Source organism: Plasmodium relictum (assembly GCF_900005765.1).
Source record: "Plasmodium relictum strain SGS1 genome assembly, chromosome: 13".
Taxonomy (NCBI): domain Eukaryota; phylum Apicomplexa; class Aconoidasida; order Haemosporida; family Plasmodiidae; genus Plasmodium; species Plasmodium relictum.
Genome location: NC_041691.1, coordinates 838,274 through 858,140, shown reverse-complemented (window position 1 = coordinate 858,140; position 19,867 = coordinate 838,274). Strand labels below are relative to the sequence as shown.

Below are 19,867 nucleotides of genomic sequence, written 5' to 3'. Positions count from 1 at the left end.
CATAATATATATGTGTATATATTTGTGTGTATAAATATATCATTTTATTTAAATATCATAAATATATATATATAATAAGCAATTTTTTATTCATATAAAAAAATATATTAAAATAATATAAGTATATTTTATTTTATTTAAATATATCATAAAAAGAGTTATAGAAAAATTATCAAAAAAATAAAAAAATAAAAATAAAATTTCCATTTAAAGAAAAAAGACCATTATAATATATTATTTTTTATGGAGAAGAGGAAAAGGAAAAAAAAAATATACAAAGAAAAATAAGCATATAAGATGTGTGAAAGATTGTATAAAAAAATAAAGAGTATTGAATGTGAATCAAATTTATATATTTCAAATAATAAAGTTTTATTTGAAACAATATATAATCTAATAAGAGAAGGTGTACCGATTCCAAGTGCATATTATATAAATGATCACATAGTGGATAGAGAAACAGAAAGATATGTACTAACCAAATATATTTATGATATTGATGATATTATATATAAAGTAGAGGCACACTCAAAAATAAAATTAGAAAAATCTGTTAATTTAAGAGTTAAATATATAGAAGAAGAATATTTAAAAGATTATGAAGTAGAAAATTTCTATAAAGAAGACAAATACAATGTATTAGATTCCTTACAAATATATATTTCACACAATCATTTTGAAAAAATTTGGAATGAATTTACTATTCCATATTTCCTGAGTTGCTATCATGATGAGGAAAACTTCAAAATACACACACATATTTTAGAAAAAGAAGAGTTTGGTTATGATTTACAAATAGAACTTTATGAAATTCCAGACAACCCAATTAAAACATTTCTTGTAGCAAATCATTTATCAAAAATTAGAGAAGCTTTGCAATGTGGTCCTTTAATGCACTTTTTTTTAACAAAAACAAATACTCAAGAAAATTCTTTTGAAAAGTTTATTATTAGAAAAAATGAAGTTATTTTTATTTTAAAAAAAAATGATTATTTGTTAGCTGTCATTTCAATACATTATGAAGATGAATATGATAAATATATAGCACTTGGTTTATGTAAAAATATTCACTTAACAACTAAAACGATGGATTTATCTGGTAACTTGGATTGCTCTTTTTATACACATTTTCCATCTCATTTAATAACATCAGAATTCTTTGTGTATGAGAATCTAGACAAAGATAATTACGAAAAAGAAAAAAAAGATGTATTAGGAAAAAAAAATTCAAAAAATATAAAAAATACACGTAAGTTTAATGAAGATAGTTTTAATGAAGAAGATAAAGAAAAAATAAAAAACGAAATAAAAGAAAAAGTATTTAATGAAGAAAAAGAAGAATATGATAAGAAAAATTTAGATAAAGAAAAAAAATGCAACAATTTAGCATATGAGGAAGAAATAAATAGAGAGTATATATGTGAGGATGAAACAGGAAATATAAGCGATAACTTAAATGAAGTTAATAAAATTGATGAAGAAAAAGAGATGAAAGTTCCTAATGTTGGATTTATATCTTTAAGAATGGATATACAATTATTTAATAATTGTAAAGATTTTTCTGAATTAATTCAGGTCTCCAGTAGAATATCTCATATTATAGTTTCATTTAGAGATTTTTTAAATAACTCGTTGGTTTTATATCGAATTAAACAGAGAAGAACCTTTTAAACATTATCACTACATAGATCATCTTATTATTTATCTTTTTTTTTATATTACATTTTTTTTATTTAATTTTTTTCTTTTATGACTTATTTTTATTTGATTTCCGTAATTTATATGTTTACTTATATGTTTTCTTTTTTTTCTTTTCTTTCTTTTTTTTTTATTTATTTTTGTCATTCTTATTAAATACCTGACCTGAATAAGAAATGGTATGATTTATAAATTCTTTTATATAGATTTTTCTATCCATTTTTTAAATAATCAAAGGAAGTTTTCAAATTTGAAATAGTGAAATATTTAAAAAAATAACTACAAATTGTCTTAAATTATAAAAATGAATTTTTAAAATATTTGTTTAAAAATCAAAAATGATAAAAAAAAATAAAAAATATCCGTAAAATAAAAAAAGATACATTTTATAAACTTTTATTTGATATAACATTTTTTATATAAAAGTATGAATTTAAAAGAAAAATAAGTTATAAAATCTTTATTGTGTATAATATAGAAAATATTATTATTTTATTCGTTTGTATTTTAATAAATTAAAATATATATATCTAATTTCCCTATATTTATATATCATCACTTACCACTAGACCATGATATGTTTTTTTTATTAATAAGGTATATTTTTTTTTTTTTTTATACTAATTTAACAGTTTGCTATCATACTATACTCTTCTAAAAAAAAAAGGGTTCAATTATTTTTTATCAGTTTAAAATGTATACTATACATATGTTTATGTATGTGTGTGTGAATTTTGTTTTAAATAACAGAATAGAAAAATACAAGTAAAATAATATATTAATAGAATTTTAATTTTTAAACATATTTTAATTTTTTTTTTTTTCTTATTTCCTATTTTTTTTTTATTCTTTTTTGTTTTGTTTCATTTTATTTCTTTTTATTAATTTTATTTAGTTTTATTTGATTTTTTTGGTTTTATTTTATCTTTTTTTTTTTTTATGGAAAAATTCCACATAGTAAGTTGGAATGTAAATGGGTGGAAAAAAAGTAATGAACTAATAAAAAAAAAAGATGGTAATTTATATGAATTTTTAAAAAAATTAGATATAGATATTCTATGCTTACAAGAAACAAAAACAAATGATTCAGTTATTGAAAATGATTTTAATTTATTAGATGCTTATTCTGATAATTATGAATCCTACTGGAATTGCTGTAAAAGAAAAAATAAAGAGAAAATTTTCAAAGGATATTCAGGAATTGCTACATATGTAAATAATAAAAGTAAAATTATATGTTCTACGAATAAACCATTCCAAAATTTTTCCTTTTTTACAAATAACGTTTCGAAAGAAGATTTATTGATTAAGAGAAAATCAAAAATAGATGATTCTTCATTATCATTTTTTTTAATTAATGAAGATAACAGTGATAGTAATAAAAATGATAAAAATATTATTAAAATAAGGGATAAAGGAGAAAAAATAATGAATAGCGAAAATAAAGAAAACACATATTTTCTCAAGAGTGTTAGTGATTTTTTCAATGAAGGGAGAATTTTAATTACAATTCATAAAAATTTTATAGTTGTTAATATATATGCCCCTTATTCAGGTAATAATTACGATAGACTAGATTACAAAATGAAATTTCTTCATGCTGTTAGGGCAAAATTAATACAATTAAGAATCACAACTGGATTACCAATAATCTTATTAGGTGATCTTAATATATCCTATAGAAACAGAGATGTTTATTACCTAAATAATATTATTAACTTAAATAAATTATTAGCAAATATAGAAAAAATTAACTTGAAGGAAGATTTAAAGAACAAAATTAGTAACAAATTACCATTAATAATAAATACACTTAAAAATAAAAATAATTTCATAATCAAAAAGCAGAAAACGGAAAGTAATGAATTTTTTCATTTTTTTCTAAACTTTGATAGTGATTTAAAAAAAATAGGAAATAACTTTAGTTCACGTGAAGAAATTTTTTTTTTTTTTTCTTTAGATACAATTTCTATAGAAGATAAATATATAAATTATCCTAATGAATACTATTTTTTTGTTAATAATTCTATGAATATTTTTGAATCAACAAATGAAAAAGATAATTTAGAAGAGAAAGAGAAAAAAAATGAAGATATGAATAATTTTGAAATGGATTCAAAATTAAGAATAAACTCTTCCTTCAAAGACAAAAATAATCAAAATTTTATTTTGAATAATAATAATGACAATAATAATAATAATAATAACAATAATATTAGTAATAGTTGTAATCATTTGGTTAATTCTAATTATTTTAGTGTAATTAATGATTACAGTATTAATTATAACAAAAAATATTTAAATAAAATCAAGGAAAATGATGCTTTATCTGAGATTATAAAAAAAAAAAATAGAATCAACTACGAATTAAAGAAAAAGTATGAATCTTTTTCAATTGACAGCAAATACTTACTCAAGAATATTACTAAAAATAAGAACGAGGAAATAGAAGAATATTTCTTAAAAAATAAAGAAAATATAAAATATAATGAAAGATTGAAAAACAAAATAAAAAATTGCAAGAAAGTATTATGCAAATATAAATTTAAGAGTTGTTTAAAAGGAAAATATATAGTTAAAAATGAAAACTGTTTATATTTAAAGCATTTAAATGATATATTTTTATCTTTAAATATAATTCTTTCAGAAGATGATTTATTAAATATAGCTAATGGTGTAGGTTTTTCCTCTTCGCCAATGTGTTGTACAAATTTTTTGAAAAATTTAATTTTTGAAGATAATATGGTTGATACCTTTTCCTATTTTCATGAGACAATTAATGGAAAGTTTACATGCTGGGATACATATAAACAATATAGAGTAACAAATGAAGGATCACGAATTGATTATATTTTAATTGATTATATTCTTTATGAAAAATTTATTAAGGAATACAACTACTTATATGAGTCACCAATTATTTTAAATGATGAGTTAAAAAAATTATTATTAAAGAATAATAAAAATGATGACATGGATTATGATTATATAAATTCACTGTATAACAACAGAAATTATGCTAATTATTTTAATAAACTAAAAAAAAAGATAAAAAATGGTTTCGTTGAGGATATAAATAATAATGAAGATGATGAATTTTATGATTTACAATTTAAATTTTTAAGTTATATTGGTTTTATATACACTTCACCAAAATTAAGTGACCATATTGCTGTTAATTGCACATTTATTATCAATGACAATTTAACAAAATGTATAAAAAAAGATATAAAAATATGTTGTTCAGATTATGATATTTCTTTAAAATATATTTGTAATACATTAGATCAATATATTACTTATTTTCCGATTTATTTAATTAATTCTCCTATTTTTTCTTTATGTTGTTATACGTTTCTAAATCATACGCATTTACGTAACAATGTATGCCAAAGTATAATAGAAACTCAACCACACAAGAAAACAAATAAAATAACTCAATATTTTAGCAAAAAAAGAAAAAATTAAACTTAAAAATGTAAATTTCAATTTTATCGTTAAATTATTTCTACATGATATTTCTAGATTTTTTTTATCATTTTATTTTTTTTTATTTTGTTATACCTCCATATTTTTCAAAAATTATAATAAAATTTTGTTGTTATAAATTATAATTTTATTTTTATAATTATAAATTTTGTTAATTGTAAATTTTTCTTTCTTGATATATATGTATTTTAATTATATTCCTTAAAAGATAATGTAGTATATATAATCATGAAGTGCAAATTTTTGTTAAAAAGCAATAAATTATTTATAAATAAAAAAATATTTAAATTTTTTTAATTTATTTTGAAAATTTTGTTTTTTACTTTTTTATAAAAAAGATAAATATATGAAGATATTAGATATTTGATGAATAAGTTATAAGCTTCTATAGTTACTAGTTTGCAATGAAAAATGTAAAATAAAAAAACAACAATATTTTTAATACACTCCAATTTTTTTTGAAAATATGTGCATATACTTATGTATATATATTTATATACGTATTTTTTTTTTTTTTTTTATTAGATTGGAATCAATTATTAATAGTATACACATCTTTTTAGAGCCGTGCTAAAAATTCAGAACATTTTACGAAAAAAAAATAAAAAGAAAAAACATTGAGAAGAATCATTTATTGTTAATGCAATAATTTAATAATTGAAAAACTTGTATCTTTATTGTAAATTAAGTTTTTAATTTAATGTTTGAAAAAAAAATTATTGTTGCATAAAAATAAAGAAAAATAAAATAAAAAAAGATATAAAAGAATAGGCATTATGATTTCATGTTTATGTATTACTTGTTTTATTCTTTTCATATCATATGTAAACGGGATTTCAAAAACTAATTATATAAACTATGCTACACCAGGTATCATCTAATTATAATATGTTAATAAGAGAATAAAAGAAATAGATAATGAAAATAAAAATATAAAATATATATATATATATATATATATATATATAATTTTTTATTTCTTTTTATATTTAAAAGAATAATATTCATTTCTTATATAAATGAATTTTTATATATGCTATTTTATGCTTTTACTAATTTTATATTATTTTTTTTTTTAACTTAATATACAATTTTTTCTTTCGTATGCTTTATTTTGAAATAAAAGAATACTATGCTGTATTGTATATGAATATAAAATTAATAAAAAGGATTAAGTAAAAAAAAAAAAAATTTTTTTTTTCTGTAGGTTTTATTACTAATGAAGCTAATATAGGAGCATATTCAAAAAATAGAGGTATTTTATATTATATGAAAGTGTAAAATTAAATTTTTTTTTTTAAAATATATATTTTTAATTTATTAAGTCTTTGCTTAAATATATATCCTAATAGTCTAATGACAATATACTTATGGATGAATATATATTTTTTTTAGCTTGTTAAGTTTAATTTAGATTCATACTTTTATACATATTAATTTTTTTTAGGAAAAAATAAGTTATGTAGTTTATATAATTACGGATATAATTCAACGAAATCATTGGAGTGTAAAATTGATGAATTACATCAAAAAGTAATATCTAAAAATAAAAATGAACCTGAATTTTTACAAGCGTTTGAAGAAGTGTTATTATGTTTAAAGCCAGTATTTAAAAAAGATATTGTGTATTTAGGAGTGTTAGAAAATATTGCTGAACCTGAGAGAGTAATTCAATTTCGTGTACCATGGATAAATGATAAAGGAGAACATAAAGTGAATAGAGGGTTTAGAGTTCAGTATAGTTCAGTTCTAGGGCCATATAAAGGAGGATTGAGATTTCATCCTACTGTTAATTTAAGTGTTATTAAATTTTTAGGTTTTGAACAAATTTTTAAGAATAGCTTAACAACATTACCAATGGGAGGTGGAAAAGGTGGATCTGATTTTGATCCCAAAGAAAAATCAGAAAATGAAATTTTGAAATTTTGTCAATCATTTATGACTAATTTATTCAGATATATAGGTCCTAATACTGATGTACCAGCTGGAGATATCGGAGTAGGTGGAAAAGAAATTGGTTTTATGTTTGGTCAATATAAAAAATTAAAAAATGCATTTGAAGGAGTATTAACAGGAAAAAATATAAAATGGGGTGGAAGTAATATAAGATCAGAAGCAACGGGGTATGGTGTTGTTTATTTTGCTGAAAATGCGCTAAAAGATTTGAATGATAATTTAAGAAATAAGAGATGTGTAGTTAGTGGTAGTGGAAATGTTGCTCAATATTTAGTAGAAAAATTAATTGAAAAAGGAGCTATTGTATTAACAATGAGTGATAGTGATGGATTTGTTTTAGAACCAAGTGGTTTTACGAAAGAGCAATTAGCTCATATAATGAATTTAAAAAACAATGAAAGAAAGAGATTGAAGGAATACTTAAAATATTCAAAAACTGCTAAATATTTTGAAAAACAAAAACCTTGGGATATACCATGTGATATTGTTTTTCCATGTGCAACGCAAAATGAAATAAGTGAGCAAGATGCCGATGCTTTAATCAAAAATAAATGTCAAATGGTTGTTGAAGGAGCAAATATGCCAACGCACATAAGAGCTATACATAAATTAAAACAAAATAAAATAATTATTTGCCCATCAAAAGCAGCAAATGCAGGTGGAGTGGCAGTTAGCGGATTAGAAATGAGTCAAAATTCTATGAGAATGCAATGGACATCTGAAGAAACTGATAAGAAATTACAAAATATCATGAAAAGTATATATGACCAATGTTATAATACATCTAAAACATATATGAACGAACCAGATTTAGTAGCTGGAGCTAATATTGCCGGATTCTTAAAAGTTGCTGATTCCTTCCTTGAACAAGGAGGTTTATAAAAAAAAAAAATTTTTTTTTAACTTCGAAATATATAGGAAATTAACACACATTTCTATAAAGAGATGACAAAAATATTGAGAGAAAAAAGAAAAAGAGAGGGTAAAATAAAAAGAAAAGGAAAAAATATTCTTTTGTTTATATTTTTATTTTTTTATGTATATATTAATTTTAATAATTTTGAATAGTTTTATATTATTATCTTTATACCATTCACCTTCTTAATATCATCTAATTTTCACCCTTCTTTTTTTTTTCTTTAATTATACTAAAGTTTTATTTTTAATAATTCCTTCTTTATTCTTTTAATATTATAATTCACAATTAAAAAAATTCTTAATAATTAATATAATAATTAAAAATATATATTATATTAAGATTTTTAATTTCCATTTAAAATTATAACATTTTTTTTTTTACTATATAAAAATTTTTAGCATTGAAAATATCTTAAAAAAAATAAAATAAAACAAATATTTATTTTCTTTTTAATAAAATATCATATTATTTATAGAACATTTTAGAAACATTTATTGAAATGAAAAAAAATTAAATTATTATTATATTTTTTTTTTTTTTCCAAAAAAAAAAATACTGTTATAGAAATTGTAATAGTTTTTTGTACACAATTGTATCAAAAGGCAAAAAAAAAAAAAAAAAAAATAACATGCAAAATAATATCTACTAATCACACATTGTACTCTTTTTCCTAAAAAGAGAATTTTACGTATTGTAGAATACTTTATTTTTTTTTTTTTTAATTAAAATAAATTGTAATTAGTTTTAACTATTAATATTTATATTTAGGAAGAAAAAAAAAAGAAAAAAAAAAAGAAAAAAAAAAAAGAAAAAAGAAAAAGGAAAAAAGAAAAATCTAAATAAAATAATAAAGATATTATCATAAACATCGTAAGAACTAAAAATTAATAACAAAATATGCAATATTTATTTAGAAAAATTTTATTTAATTATTATAAAAAGTAATAATATTTATATTATCATCTTAAGATTTGCAAAAAGAAAAATCATTTAGACAAGAATCTTTCTTTTATATAATTGTGGATAATAAAATTTTATTTATATGAAATATGGTATGAAGTCCTTTTTAATAGATGAAAAAAAAAAAAAAAGTTCAAATATATTCATATAAATATATATAATTTTACATATTTATATATTTAAAACATTTCATAAGCAATCTTAATATTTTTTATATTTAATGTCTTGTTTTAATATATTATTTTATAAACTTGTTTTTATAAAATATATGTAAAAATAGACTTAAAAGTTGTGCTATAAGAAAAAACTAAAAAAAAAAGTATTATTATTATATATATATATATATAATTTTTAATTTTCTTTTAAAGAAAATTTTTTGTAATTTTTGATTTTCTTTTAAAAAAAAATTGTTTTAAAAATGAAAGAAGATACATATAAGGATACTCAACTATTTAAACCAAATGATACAAATATATATGAAAATATAGGAGAGGAGAATAAATTAAAAAATAACATTTGTGCTGAAGAATTATTTCATTACAAAAACATAAGCACAGACGTAAAAACAAAGGTAATACCAGGTCCAGTTAAAACAACAACTATTGAAAAAATTACGAAAATCCCCAATATTATTTTTAAAGAGAGATTAATAGAAACAAAAAAAGAGAAAAAAGAAAAAAAGGTTATAACTAAAGAAGTAGAAATTGAAAAAATCGTTGAAGTAGTTCAAAATGAACAAAAAATTGTATATAATGAAGTAAAAGTACCCAAATATGTTGATGTTCCAATTATTCATCCAAGACAAGAAGTATATCATCAAGAAATTTCAAAAAATATACCAAAAGGAGTAGAATTAGTTATAACAAAAACATTAGAGGTTCCTAAAATCAAACCAAAATATGTTGAAATTCCTGTTCCTATTTATGTGCCACGTTATATTGAAGTACCTATACCTATACAATATATACCAATTGAACAAAATGAAGACAAAGATTATTTTACTTCAGGAATATCAAATAGTTCTAAATTGTCTAAACATCCTAATTTTTATAGTTCGTCAATTGAACATTCCCCAAATTATAATACGCCAATTACTATGAATCATAATTTAAATGTAAATGATGAAAAATCATTGGATTTTAGTTCGAAGTGTTCTATTCAAAATATGTCTTCTGAGCAAAGAAATGTTGAAAATTTGGTAATCTCAGGAAATTTATAATTTACACATTTCACATCATACATACCATATATATTTATACAATTTTCATTACTAAAACTTTTTTATTTTTTTATATATTTTTACACTTATTAATTTTATAGTAATAACCTTTAAAAAAAATATATAAAATTATTTTAAAACTATATATGTATATATAAGGAAGAATATAAAATTTATATGTAATCATGCTTTATACATAAAAAAACATACATTTACATATATGTATTTCTAATTTAATTTTTGAAATATATTTCATTGTGATTAAAAAGTATAATGATCTTTAGCTTTTTTTTTTTTTTATAGTATTTCATATTATTATAAACTTTTATGAAACGTTTTAAAATAATGCACTCTATGATTCGTGTCATATATAATGAACCAAAAAAAAAAAAAAAATATAGAAATATATTTAACTATTTTATAATAAGCATATTTTAAAAAAAATATTATACCTATAATTAATAAGATTAACATAATAAAAAAAATAGCATTATAATATTAAAAAATTAAGAAAAAGTAATTTTCATATTATTTCTAATAAGAAATAATAAAATATATATATATTTCTTTATATTTAGAAGTTTATAAAAATATGTATTATACATATTTCACCTTAAATTTTTTTTTTTTAATGGAGTAAAACATATAACAGAAAACTTTTCTCTGCAAAATTAGTTTTTTGTTATAACTATTAATATATAATAATTTGTAAGATAAATATGTCCTTTAATTTTACATTATATAAAATTATATTCTATGTGATAAAAAAAGACACTTTCTATATATTAAAATTACTTTTCTATATATACTACTTGTATATAATTTTTCTTATTTCAATTTTTTTCCTAAAAATTGGATAATAAAAAGGGCATAATAAGAATAATGTCACAAAATAGATTATTAACATAGAATATTATAATCATAAATTTTAAAGTGATCTATAATTTTACTACAAGCATATTAATAGCATATGAATTTTTTAGTTTTAGTATTTTTATCTTTATGATTACAAAATATATCAAATATTATTTTTATATTATTTTTAATCTATTGGTAAATATATATATATATATATTTATACAAAGATATTCTTTAGAGGATTTTCAGTCTAATTTGAATAAATCATATGTTGCTAAGAAAATAATTATTGTAATAAAAAAAAATATATTTACTTTTATATACATAGAAATACAAAAATAATCCTTAATTTATAGAAAATAGCATATGCATCCTTTAATTTTTATTTTCTATTTATTTTTTTTTATATATTTGTTTATTTATTATTTTTTGTTTTAATAAATTATTTTAAAATTTACAAAAAAAGAGATATGTATTTGTTTATATATTATATATGTGTAAGATTAAACCATCAAAATAAAAAATTTTGAAAAAAAAATATAAATATGATTCAGAAAAAGCAAATATTTTTAAGTATAAAATTACAAATAAAAAAAAGAAAAATTAAAAAAAATAAATGGAATAGAATAAAATAATAAAAAGAAATAAAATTAAGAAAATATAGATATGATTAAAAGTAGTAATTATATAAGTAAAAAATGTAATTTATTCTCTATAATATTTCTTAGCATGAGCTGCGTAAGCTTCTGGTGATACTGCTTCAACAACAATTGGCATAAAGCCGTGCAAAGTTCCACACATTTCCGAGCATTGACCATAATACACACCTTCTCTTAAAATAAAAGTTGTTACTTTATGTAAACGTCCAGGTACTGCATCAGCTTTTATACCTAGGCTAGGTATAGACCATGAATGTATAACATCGGTAGCTGTTACCAAAAAAGATATGTGAGTTCTTGTTGGCAATGTTAATCTTTTATCAACTTCTAACTGCCTTAACATACCAGGTTGTAAATCTTCATCTGTGACCATGTTAGATTGAAAAACATAATATTTTGGAATTTTTTCAGGGTCTTCTAGATATTTTTCTGGTGTAGGATAATCTTCTGCTCTAACATTTTCAACTTTTAAATTCTCTTTATCATTCAGACTTTTTAATAAAAGCTTATTTTCATTAAATGTCATAAGCTTATTAAATCCTAATATACTTCTAATCATTTCCATTTTTTCTATATATTTTTTTTTTATTTTTTGTTCATAACTAAAAGTTATATCATAATTTTCATATAGAATTTATGTTTATTTATTATTTTCTAATTAAATATATTTTTTATTCACACATATATGTATATATATCATTTCTTTTTTTATTTATAAATATATTTTTTTATAATTCGTTAATATATATATATATATATTAATATAAGTATTATTTTATGAAAAGTATATAAATTTATTATTTATTTATTTTTTTTTTTTGCTCATATAAACTGTTTAAATTTTCAATTTTTACTCTTTTAATTTAATAATATTTAGATTATTTAAATTTTTTTTTCTGTTATTTTACAAATTCTTATTTATAATTTATTTTAATATATCTGTTTTTAATTGAAATTATTTTATTTTATATTACTTTTATTTTTCAAGTTTATCTAACTCAAAAAAAAAAAAAAAATGTAATACATAAATAATTAAATATATAAAATATTATATATTTTTATAATTATATGTTTCTTAATTTTTTCTTTAGGATAAAAATTTAATTTTAATGAAAATTGTTTATTTATATTTTTCATTGTAAAAATTTATTTTATCATAAATTTTTAAAATTATTAGTGCTTAAAATTTAATATATATATATTTATACTCTTTTTTTTTTCTTTTTCATAGTTCATTGATTTATATATTTTCTTTTTTTTTTGATATATTTTTTAAATGTGGTAATTTTATAAGAGGTGAAAATTTAAATATTATAATAAAAATATAGTTTATCAATATTTTATAAAAATTATTGAAACTAAAAAATTAAATATTAAAAAATTTCATGTTAAAAAGATTTAAAAAAAAATTAATACTTAAAAGTATTATTATTTAACATATACTTTTTTTTTTAATAATTAAAGAGATAAAATATGATAATTCATTTAATATTATTTATGGGGAAAAAAAAAAAGAGGAAAAGCATCTCAAAAAATATATATATATAAAAGAAAATTTCTTTTGAAGTATATTCCAAATTTTTCTATTAATATAAAAAGAGCTTTATAAAAAAAAGAACTGCATTAATTAAGGTTTGAATTTTTTCCTGTAATTTAAAAATTCTCTTTCAGCAACACTTGGAAGAGGTAAGTCAACATAAAATGGTTCTCTTCCTCTTTTAGGGCCTTTTAGCATAGGCTCACCGAAGTGTTTATATTTTTCAATTAGCTCTGAATCTATAACTATTTGATCCTCATCGTCATTGTTCCACTATAAAATGAAAAAGGAGATAAATTTGAAATAACATTAATATATAAAAATACAATTTATTCTTTTATTATTATTATTAAATGAAATTTAAGAATACTTAGATAATGATTGTTAACATAATAATAAAAAAAAATGCATCAGTATAATAAATATATTTGAAAAAATATATATTGAAAATACACATTAAAAAAATATATGTTAAAAAGATAAATAGTATAGGTATTATGTTATATTTTACCACATCTTCATTTTTAGCAATTGTGCATTCATCAAAATTTGAAATTAGTTGATCATTTTCATCTAATAAATTAAACCTCTTTGCAATATGAAAATATTTTCGAAAATTTTTTCTATTTTTTTTCATTTCTTCAAATATAAATTTAATTCTATCATATCCAGTAGGTCTAGCAGGTCTTAATTCTCCAGGTCGGTCAATAAATTCAATAAAAGCCATTGGTGCTGAATCTCTTAATCGCAGTCTCCATTGATTAACAACTCTAGTAAAAAAAAAGGGTCGATGCCTATATAAAGGAACATAATATTCATATAGCCTTCTTCTTCCTTGAGCTGTTCTTAACATACTTTCTACTTTTAAATTATTTTCTATAGTATTTTTTTTTGCAAAATAAATTAATTCTTCTGCATATCCTTGTAATTCTTTAGCTTTTGTTAATGTCGTTTCAATTCTACCATATTTTAATAAATCATTTAACTGATTTTTTATGCTGTCCCACTTATGATGTGGTTGCTTATGAGCTCTTCGAAATAATCTTCTTTTAACTCCTAGATTTACAAATTTTAATGTTGATGTATATCCCATTTTTTTTTATGTATATTATACATAAGTATATATATACATATATATGTATATATATATATTTACAAATGATACACTTTATTATTATTTCTTTTTTATTCACACATCGCTTTTTCTATCAAAGAATTATTTTATTTCTTCAAAAAAAAATTCATATAATTTCGCTATTTATCACTGCGTAAAGGTACATTTTTTACTTAAATTATTACATTTTTTTTTTATCTAAATTAGAATCAATTTTTAATGCAATTTTTTAAAAAAACAAAAAAAATACTCTATCTTTAAAATTTTTTTAATGTTAAAACTCTGAGAATTGAAGAAATTATGAAATATTTTGTAAATCTTAATATATTTTTTTTTTACTTTATAAAAATATTCCCTTAAAAAAAAAAAAAAATGTATACATATATATATATATATATTTGTAAATTAAAAAGATGTTCAGATACCAAGTAAAATTGTAAAAATTTGAAAGATTTTTAAAATTATTAAAAATGTATAAACAATACATCATAAAAAGAAAAAAATTTATTTTAATGAGATAATAAAAATGAAAGCTTTTACATTAATGCTAAAAGAGTATATAAAAAAAGAAAATTTTAGAATTTGCTATTGGCATATTTCAAATTATGATTTTTTATTAATTTTTTTTAAAGGGTTTATTTTGTAAATTCATCTTTAATTATTGTTAAAATTTAAATGAATAATATTATATGATGAAAGAAATACACTAAATATATAAAAACTTTTTCAACATTTTATATCCTTTTTCCATTTTGTCGATTTGTATTCATCAAATATTTTAAGTTGAATAGATTTTCCATTTTTATCTAATTACACTATATTTTATTCTTATGACTTAATATAATTATCTAGTTAAAATTCCATTTTTCTTTAAATTTTATATATCGTTTATGTAATGAAAATAAGTATGCTTGTAGAAAAATAAATTTAATTTCATAAGGATGATGTATTGCAGTGGTCATGTTTCATGGTTTTTAATTTAAAAAATAGCATAATAAATTATTTCAATATATTTAAATTTATTTAGAATATTATAAATTAAAGAAGAAGAATCTTATAAAAAATTAAAAACTGAAAAAAAAAATTATTCTTCTTGTATGTAGAAATTTCTTTATAGATAGATTTAAGCACACATAATTTTTTTTTTTATTTTTTTTTAAAGAACATTTAAAAAATTGTTAAACTTTAAAAATTAAAATGATAGATATACATATATGCAAAAATAAAAATTATTATTAAAAAAAAAATATATAATAATAGGAAAATGGCGAAAAATCACAACAATCTATGTCTATATTCAGATTTACAATTAATAAAAAAATTTTACATTGAAACTTGCAAAAGGGAAAAAAAATATAAAAAACTAGGTCAAGAAACGTTACACGATTCAAGTTATTTCTTTAAAAAAAAAATTAAAAATATGGAAAAGTGAAAATTTCAGCATGATATACTTATAAAAATAATAATATTAATATATATCATATTAAAATATAGTGAACAAATATGGTATTTGAAAAAATAACAATTAATTAGATTATATTAATAAAAATAAGAATATAAATATATTTAATTACTTAAATATTTAACTATCAATTCAAATAAAAATAATACTATCGTTCTTAAAAAAAAAAATATAACTTTTAATTTTTCCCAAAAGTTTTATTTGCCATTATCTTTTTTCTGTTTTTAATTTAAAAAAATAGAAGAACCCCTATATATCTTCATAAAAAACATTAACATGATATATTTTTTGAAAAAATCCAGTAACTGTAAAAAGGTACAAGTAAGCCTTAATATGCCATTATTGTATATTTATTTATGCCTAATTTTTTAAAAAATGAATATAGCTAGTCGTCTTATACACTTTATAAAATAAAGGATTAGGATTGTATAACAATTTAAAAAAAGTTCAATAAAAGTATTCTTTTTTTATCTTTTTTTTTTTTTAAATTTTAATAAAAAGAAAATGAAATATATAAAAAATATATACTGTTTATGATTAGATACATTAAAGATGATTTATAATCTTTTTATTTTCTGCATGTATAAAACTTGATAAGACATAATCATTAAAAGCTTTTAAATAAAAATAAAAAATTTTTAAAAATAAATAAAAATAAAAATAAATATATATTCACAATGGTACTCTAACAATATACACTTATAAAATGATTACACAATATAAATTATTAGTCAATTAAAAATAAGAAATTAAAAATAGATGTTACGTATATTTATTTAAATAATAATTATTTGTATATAGAAATACTTGAATGCCTTTGTGAAATAATTTCCTATATATTAATAATTATTGTATTTTACGAAAAGAATTAGAGAAAAAGAAATTAGTTTTTTTGAAAATTTTTTAATGAAAATTACTACAATATTTTAATGCATTACTCTAAAGAGAAATAAAAATTCAAATGCTTTTTTTCTTTCCTTTTTTCATTTATGTGTATTTTCTTTTTAAGGATTTTTAATATAACTCTTTTCATAAAAATATGCATTAATAGAAGTATTTATTATTTACAAGCTTTCTAATAAAATAATTTTTCTATATAGAAATTTTTTTTTTTTTTTAATTTTAAATATTTTTAATTCTTATGATATCCTGGAAAAAAGTACAGCTACTAGCACTTTAACAATACTAAAGATATTTAAATAAATTGTATTTTTATAGAAATATATATATATAGTAAGAGAAGGGAGCTATTCTCTTTTATTATTTAAATAAATTTTAAAAATACTATGTAAAACAAAATTATTCCTATTAAAATCCATGTCATTTATAAGGTCCTTAAAAAATTTAATAAAAAAAAAAAAATAGTATCCAAGTTTTAAAAAAAGTGCATCATACCAACATCCTACTTTTAAAAAGCATAATGAAGTGCATTAGAGATTTAATGTGTCCTTTTTTTTTTTTTCATTTTTTTTATTTAATAATTAAATATAAATAAGTGAATATTTCATATTATGTGTAATCTTTTCATTTTTAATTATATAATAATAATTATACATAATTATTCTAGTTAATTATATTTAAGTGTAAAAAAAAAAAAATACTTTATATACTATTAAATACTTTTGTATATCCTAATTTCTTTTTCTTAATATTGTTAAAGGGAGTTTATAAAATTAAGAAATAGATTGAAATAAAATATTGTGTAAATTAATCCACACTAAAAAGAAATAAAAAAAAAAAAAAAATGAATAATTAAAAAAAAAAGAAATTAAGATCCATTTTTTTCAAGTTATTCTTAATAAATTATTAAGGTAATAATAAAGGACATAACAGATTAAAAATATTATAAATAATTTTAAAAACTAAAAATTATGTGATTAATAAAAAATAAATAATAAAGATACTACAAATAAATAAAAAAAAAAACAAAGAGTTAAAGGCATTAATGTAGCAGAGATACCTTAATAAAATAAAATAAAGTAAAAAAAAAAAAAAATTAGATTTAATTTATTCTCTAAAACTAGTAATTACTAATTAGGGTTTAAAATACTTTATATTTATTCATGTATTCTATTTTATTTTTTTTTTTAAGAACTATTTTTATAATTGCATGTAAAAAAGAAGCTAATTGAAATTGAATGATAACGATTTTTCTTGGAAAAAAAATATATAGTAAATTTAATTTTAAATTAAAAAATGATTATAGAATATTTCAAAAAAAAAAAAAAAGAATGTTAAAACAAAATTAAATTTTGTATAAGACAATATATTTATATATACATATATCATGATTTAAAGAAATAAAATAAAATAAAAATAATTTATAAGATATTTTATATTTCTTATTTTCCATTTTTAAGATTTTATAATATAAAAATTTTATTTAAAAAAAAATTGTAAAGATATTAAGTTTTCAAAGATTAAATTTTTAAAGCATAGAAGAATATTTTATTGAATTTGGAATATATTAATATAGTACACTTTTATATAAGCTGTTGTGTAATAAAAATAGTTTAGTATTTTTTTTATCATATTTCTATAAATAACAAAGGAGTCTTTAATTTTTTTTTTTTTCTTTTTAAATATTTAGTTAATTCAATATATTTATATTTTATAGTTTATTAATCATACTACAATTTTTTAACCTTTTTTTTTTTTATTTAAAGATGGATAAAGAAAAAAATTCTTCATATTTGTATCAAGACACATTAAATGATTTAGGTGAAGATTTAAAAAATATGGAAACTCTTAAATTAAACCAAAATAATAAAAATGATAATTTTGAAGACAAAAATAACAAAACGGGAGAAACTGAAGAAAATAAACATGAGAAAGGAAATAAAAAAGATGAGAATAACAAAGATGACCATGTTAAAGATTCTTTACAGAAAATATTAGAATCAAATAAAGATTCTTATTTTAAAAGTCTAAATTATTATAAAAAGGACTCTAAGTATAAAATTAATCCAAATATTCAATTAGGAGAAAATGAGGAATTTGAAAAATTTATAATACAAGAAAAGGTTTATTTAACAAATTACGTTCAGTACATTGATGTATACGAAAGTACAACAAACGTAGAAGAAGATGTTGAAGAAGATGAAGTTGTATATGTGGAAGTCCCAAAATATGTAACTAAATATAAACCAAAAATTGTTACTGATATAATTACAAAAACTATTGAAATACCTAGTGGTGAAGAAATTAAACAACCAAAATATAATCCAGTAGATGTTCCTTACATAGTACCAAATATTGTAGAGAATGAAATTTTAGTTGTTTTAAAAAAGATTATTCAACCAGAAATTGAAATTTCTAATGAAGTTTTAGAGGTAGAAGTACAAAAATATATTCCTCATTTGGTACCAGTAAATGTGTATGTACCACGTTACTTTGGAATTTCAGCTAAAACAAAGGGAGTTACAAAAGAATCTGTTAGATATGTTGATTTATCACAAGAACAAATTGATACATTAATGAAGGAATTAAATCCTCATCTAGATGAATTAAAATTATTTAATGAAAGTCAACTAAAAAGAATGGAAGAATATGTTAAAGAATCACAAATACAAGCAAAAGAACATAATTTTGAACCACCCAAACCACAAGTCATTACTTACGATGAAAATGGAAATTGTCGAAGTTTTGATTATTCTGAATTTGATAGGATTAAAGAAACTTACCTTAAAGAGCTGACACATTAAAAAGGTAAATATAAAGAGAAAAAAAAAAAAAAAAAGAATTGAAATAAAACCTTAATGAAGTTATGTCCCAATATATATATATATTATCATGTGCAGTTCAATTTCAATTTTCTTTTATTTTAAGTGTTAAGCATTTATTATAATTTTATTTATTTATATTTTATTTTATTTTTTTTTTTTTGTTCCTATTTAAATTCTTTACTTAATAAGAAAAAAAAATTTTTAAATTTAAAAATACAGTGCGCATTTTTTATTTTTTCATCTGAAAATTTATTACTTAAATATAATTTAT

The 19,867-nt window shown here is 18.7% G+C and overlaps 7 protein-coding genes across 7 annotated transcripts; 5 read left to right on the top strand and 2 right to left on the bottom strand.

The window, feature by feature from the left end:
- Positions 1 to 297: 297 nt before the first annotated feature.
- On the top strand, positions 298 to 1,671 carry PRELSG_1320600 (conserved Plasmodium protein, unknown function; the record flags this gene model as incomplete). The annotated part of the gene is made up of 1 exon (XM_028678738.1): positions 298 to 1,671. The coding sequence occupies one exon, from the start codon at positions 298 to 300 to the stop codon at positions 1,669 to 1,671; it is 1,374 nt and encodes a 457-aa protein (XP_028535854.1).
- Positions 1,672 to 2,637: 966 nt separating this feature from the next.
- PRELSG_1320500 (exodeoxyribonuclease III, putative) lies at positions 2,638 to 5,166 on the top strand (the record flags this gene model as incomplete). The annotated part of the gene is made up of 1 exon (XM_028678737.1): positions 2,638 to 5,166. The coding sequence occupies one exon, from the start codon at positions 2,638 to 2,640 to the stop codon at positions 5,164 to 5,166; it is 2,529 nt and encodes an 842-aa protein (XP_028535853.1).
- Positions 5,167 to 5,963: 797 nt separating this feature from the next.
- GDH2 (NADP-specific glutamate dehydrogenase, putative) lies at positions 5,964 to 8,025 on the top strand (the record flags this gene model as incomplete). Its single annotated transcript, XM_028678736.1, has 3 exons — positions 5,964 to 6,057; positions 6,395 to 6,442; positions 6,635 to 8,025. The coding sequence occupies 3 exons, from the start codon at positions 5,964 to 5,966 to the stop codon at positions 8,023 to 8,025; spliced, it is 1,533 nt and encodes a 510-aa protein (XP_028535852.1).
- Positions 8,026 to 9,440: 1,415 nt separating this feature from the next.
- On the top strand, positions 9,441 to 10,241 carry PRELSG_1320300 (conserved Plasmodium protein, unknown function; the record flags this gene model as incomplete). Its single annotated transcript, XM_028678735.1, has 1 exon — positions 9,441 to 10,241. One exon carries the CDS (start codon positions 9,441 to 9,443, stop codon positions 10,239 to 10,241), a length of 801 nt encoding a protein of 266 aa, XP_028535851.1.
- Positions 10,242 to 11,804: 1,563 nt separating this feature from the next.
- PRELSG_1320200 (cytochrome c oxidase subunit 2, putative) lies at positions 11,805 to 12,317 on the bottom strand (the record flags this gene model as incomplete). The annotated part of the gene is made up of 1 exon (XM_028678733.1): positions 11,805 to 12,317. One exon carries the CDS (start codon positions 12,315 to 12,317, stop codon positions 11,805 to 11,807), a length of 513 nt encoding a protein of 170 aa, XP_028535850.1.
- Positions 12,318 to 13,385: 1,068 nt separating this feature from the next.
- PRELSG_1320100 (mitochondrial ribosomal protein L17-2 precursor, putative) lies at positions 13,386 to 14,388 on the bottom strand (the record flags this gene model as incomplete). Its single annotated transcript, XM_028678732.1, has 2 exons — positions 13,386 to 13,568; positions 13,807 to 14,388. The coding sequence occupies 2 exons, from the start codon at positions 14,386 to 14,388 to the stop codon at positions 13,386 to 13,388; spliced, it is 765 nt and encodes a 254-aa protein (XP_028535849.1).
- Positions 14,389 to 18,537: 4,149 nt separating this feature from the next.
- Positions 18,538 to 19,575, top strand: PRELSG_1320000 (conserved Plasmodium protein, unknown function; the record flags this gene model as incomplete). Its single annotated transcript, XM_028678731.1, has 1 exon — positions 18,538 to 19,575. The coding sequence occupies one exon, from the start codon at positions 18,538 to 18,540 to the stop codon at positions 19,573 to 19,575; it is 1,038 nt and encodes a 345-aa protein (XP_028535848.1).
- Between the last annotated feature and the right edge of the window lie 292 nt (positions 19,576 to 19,867).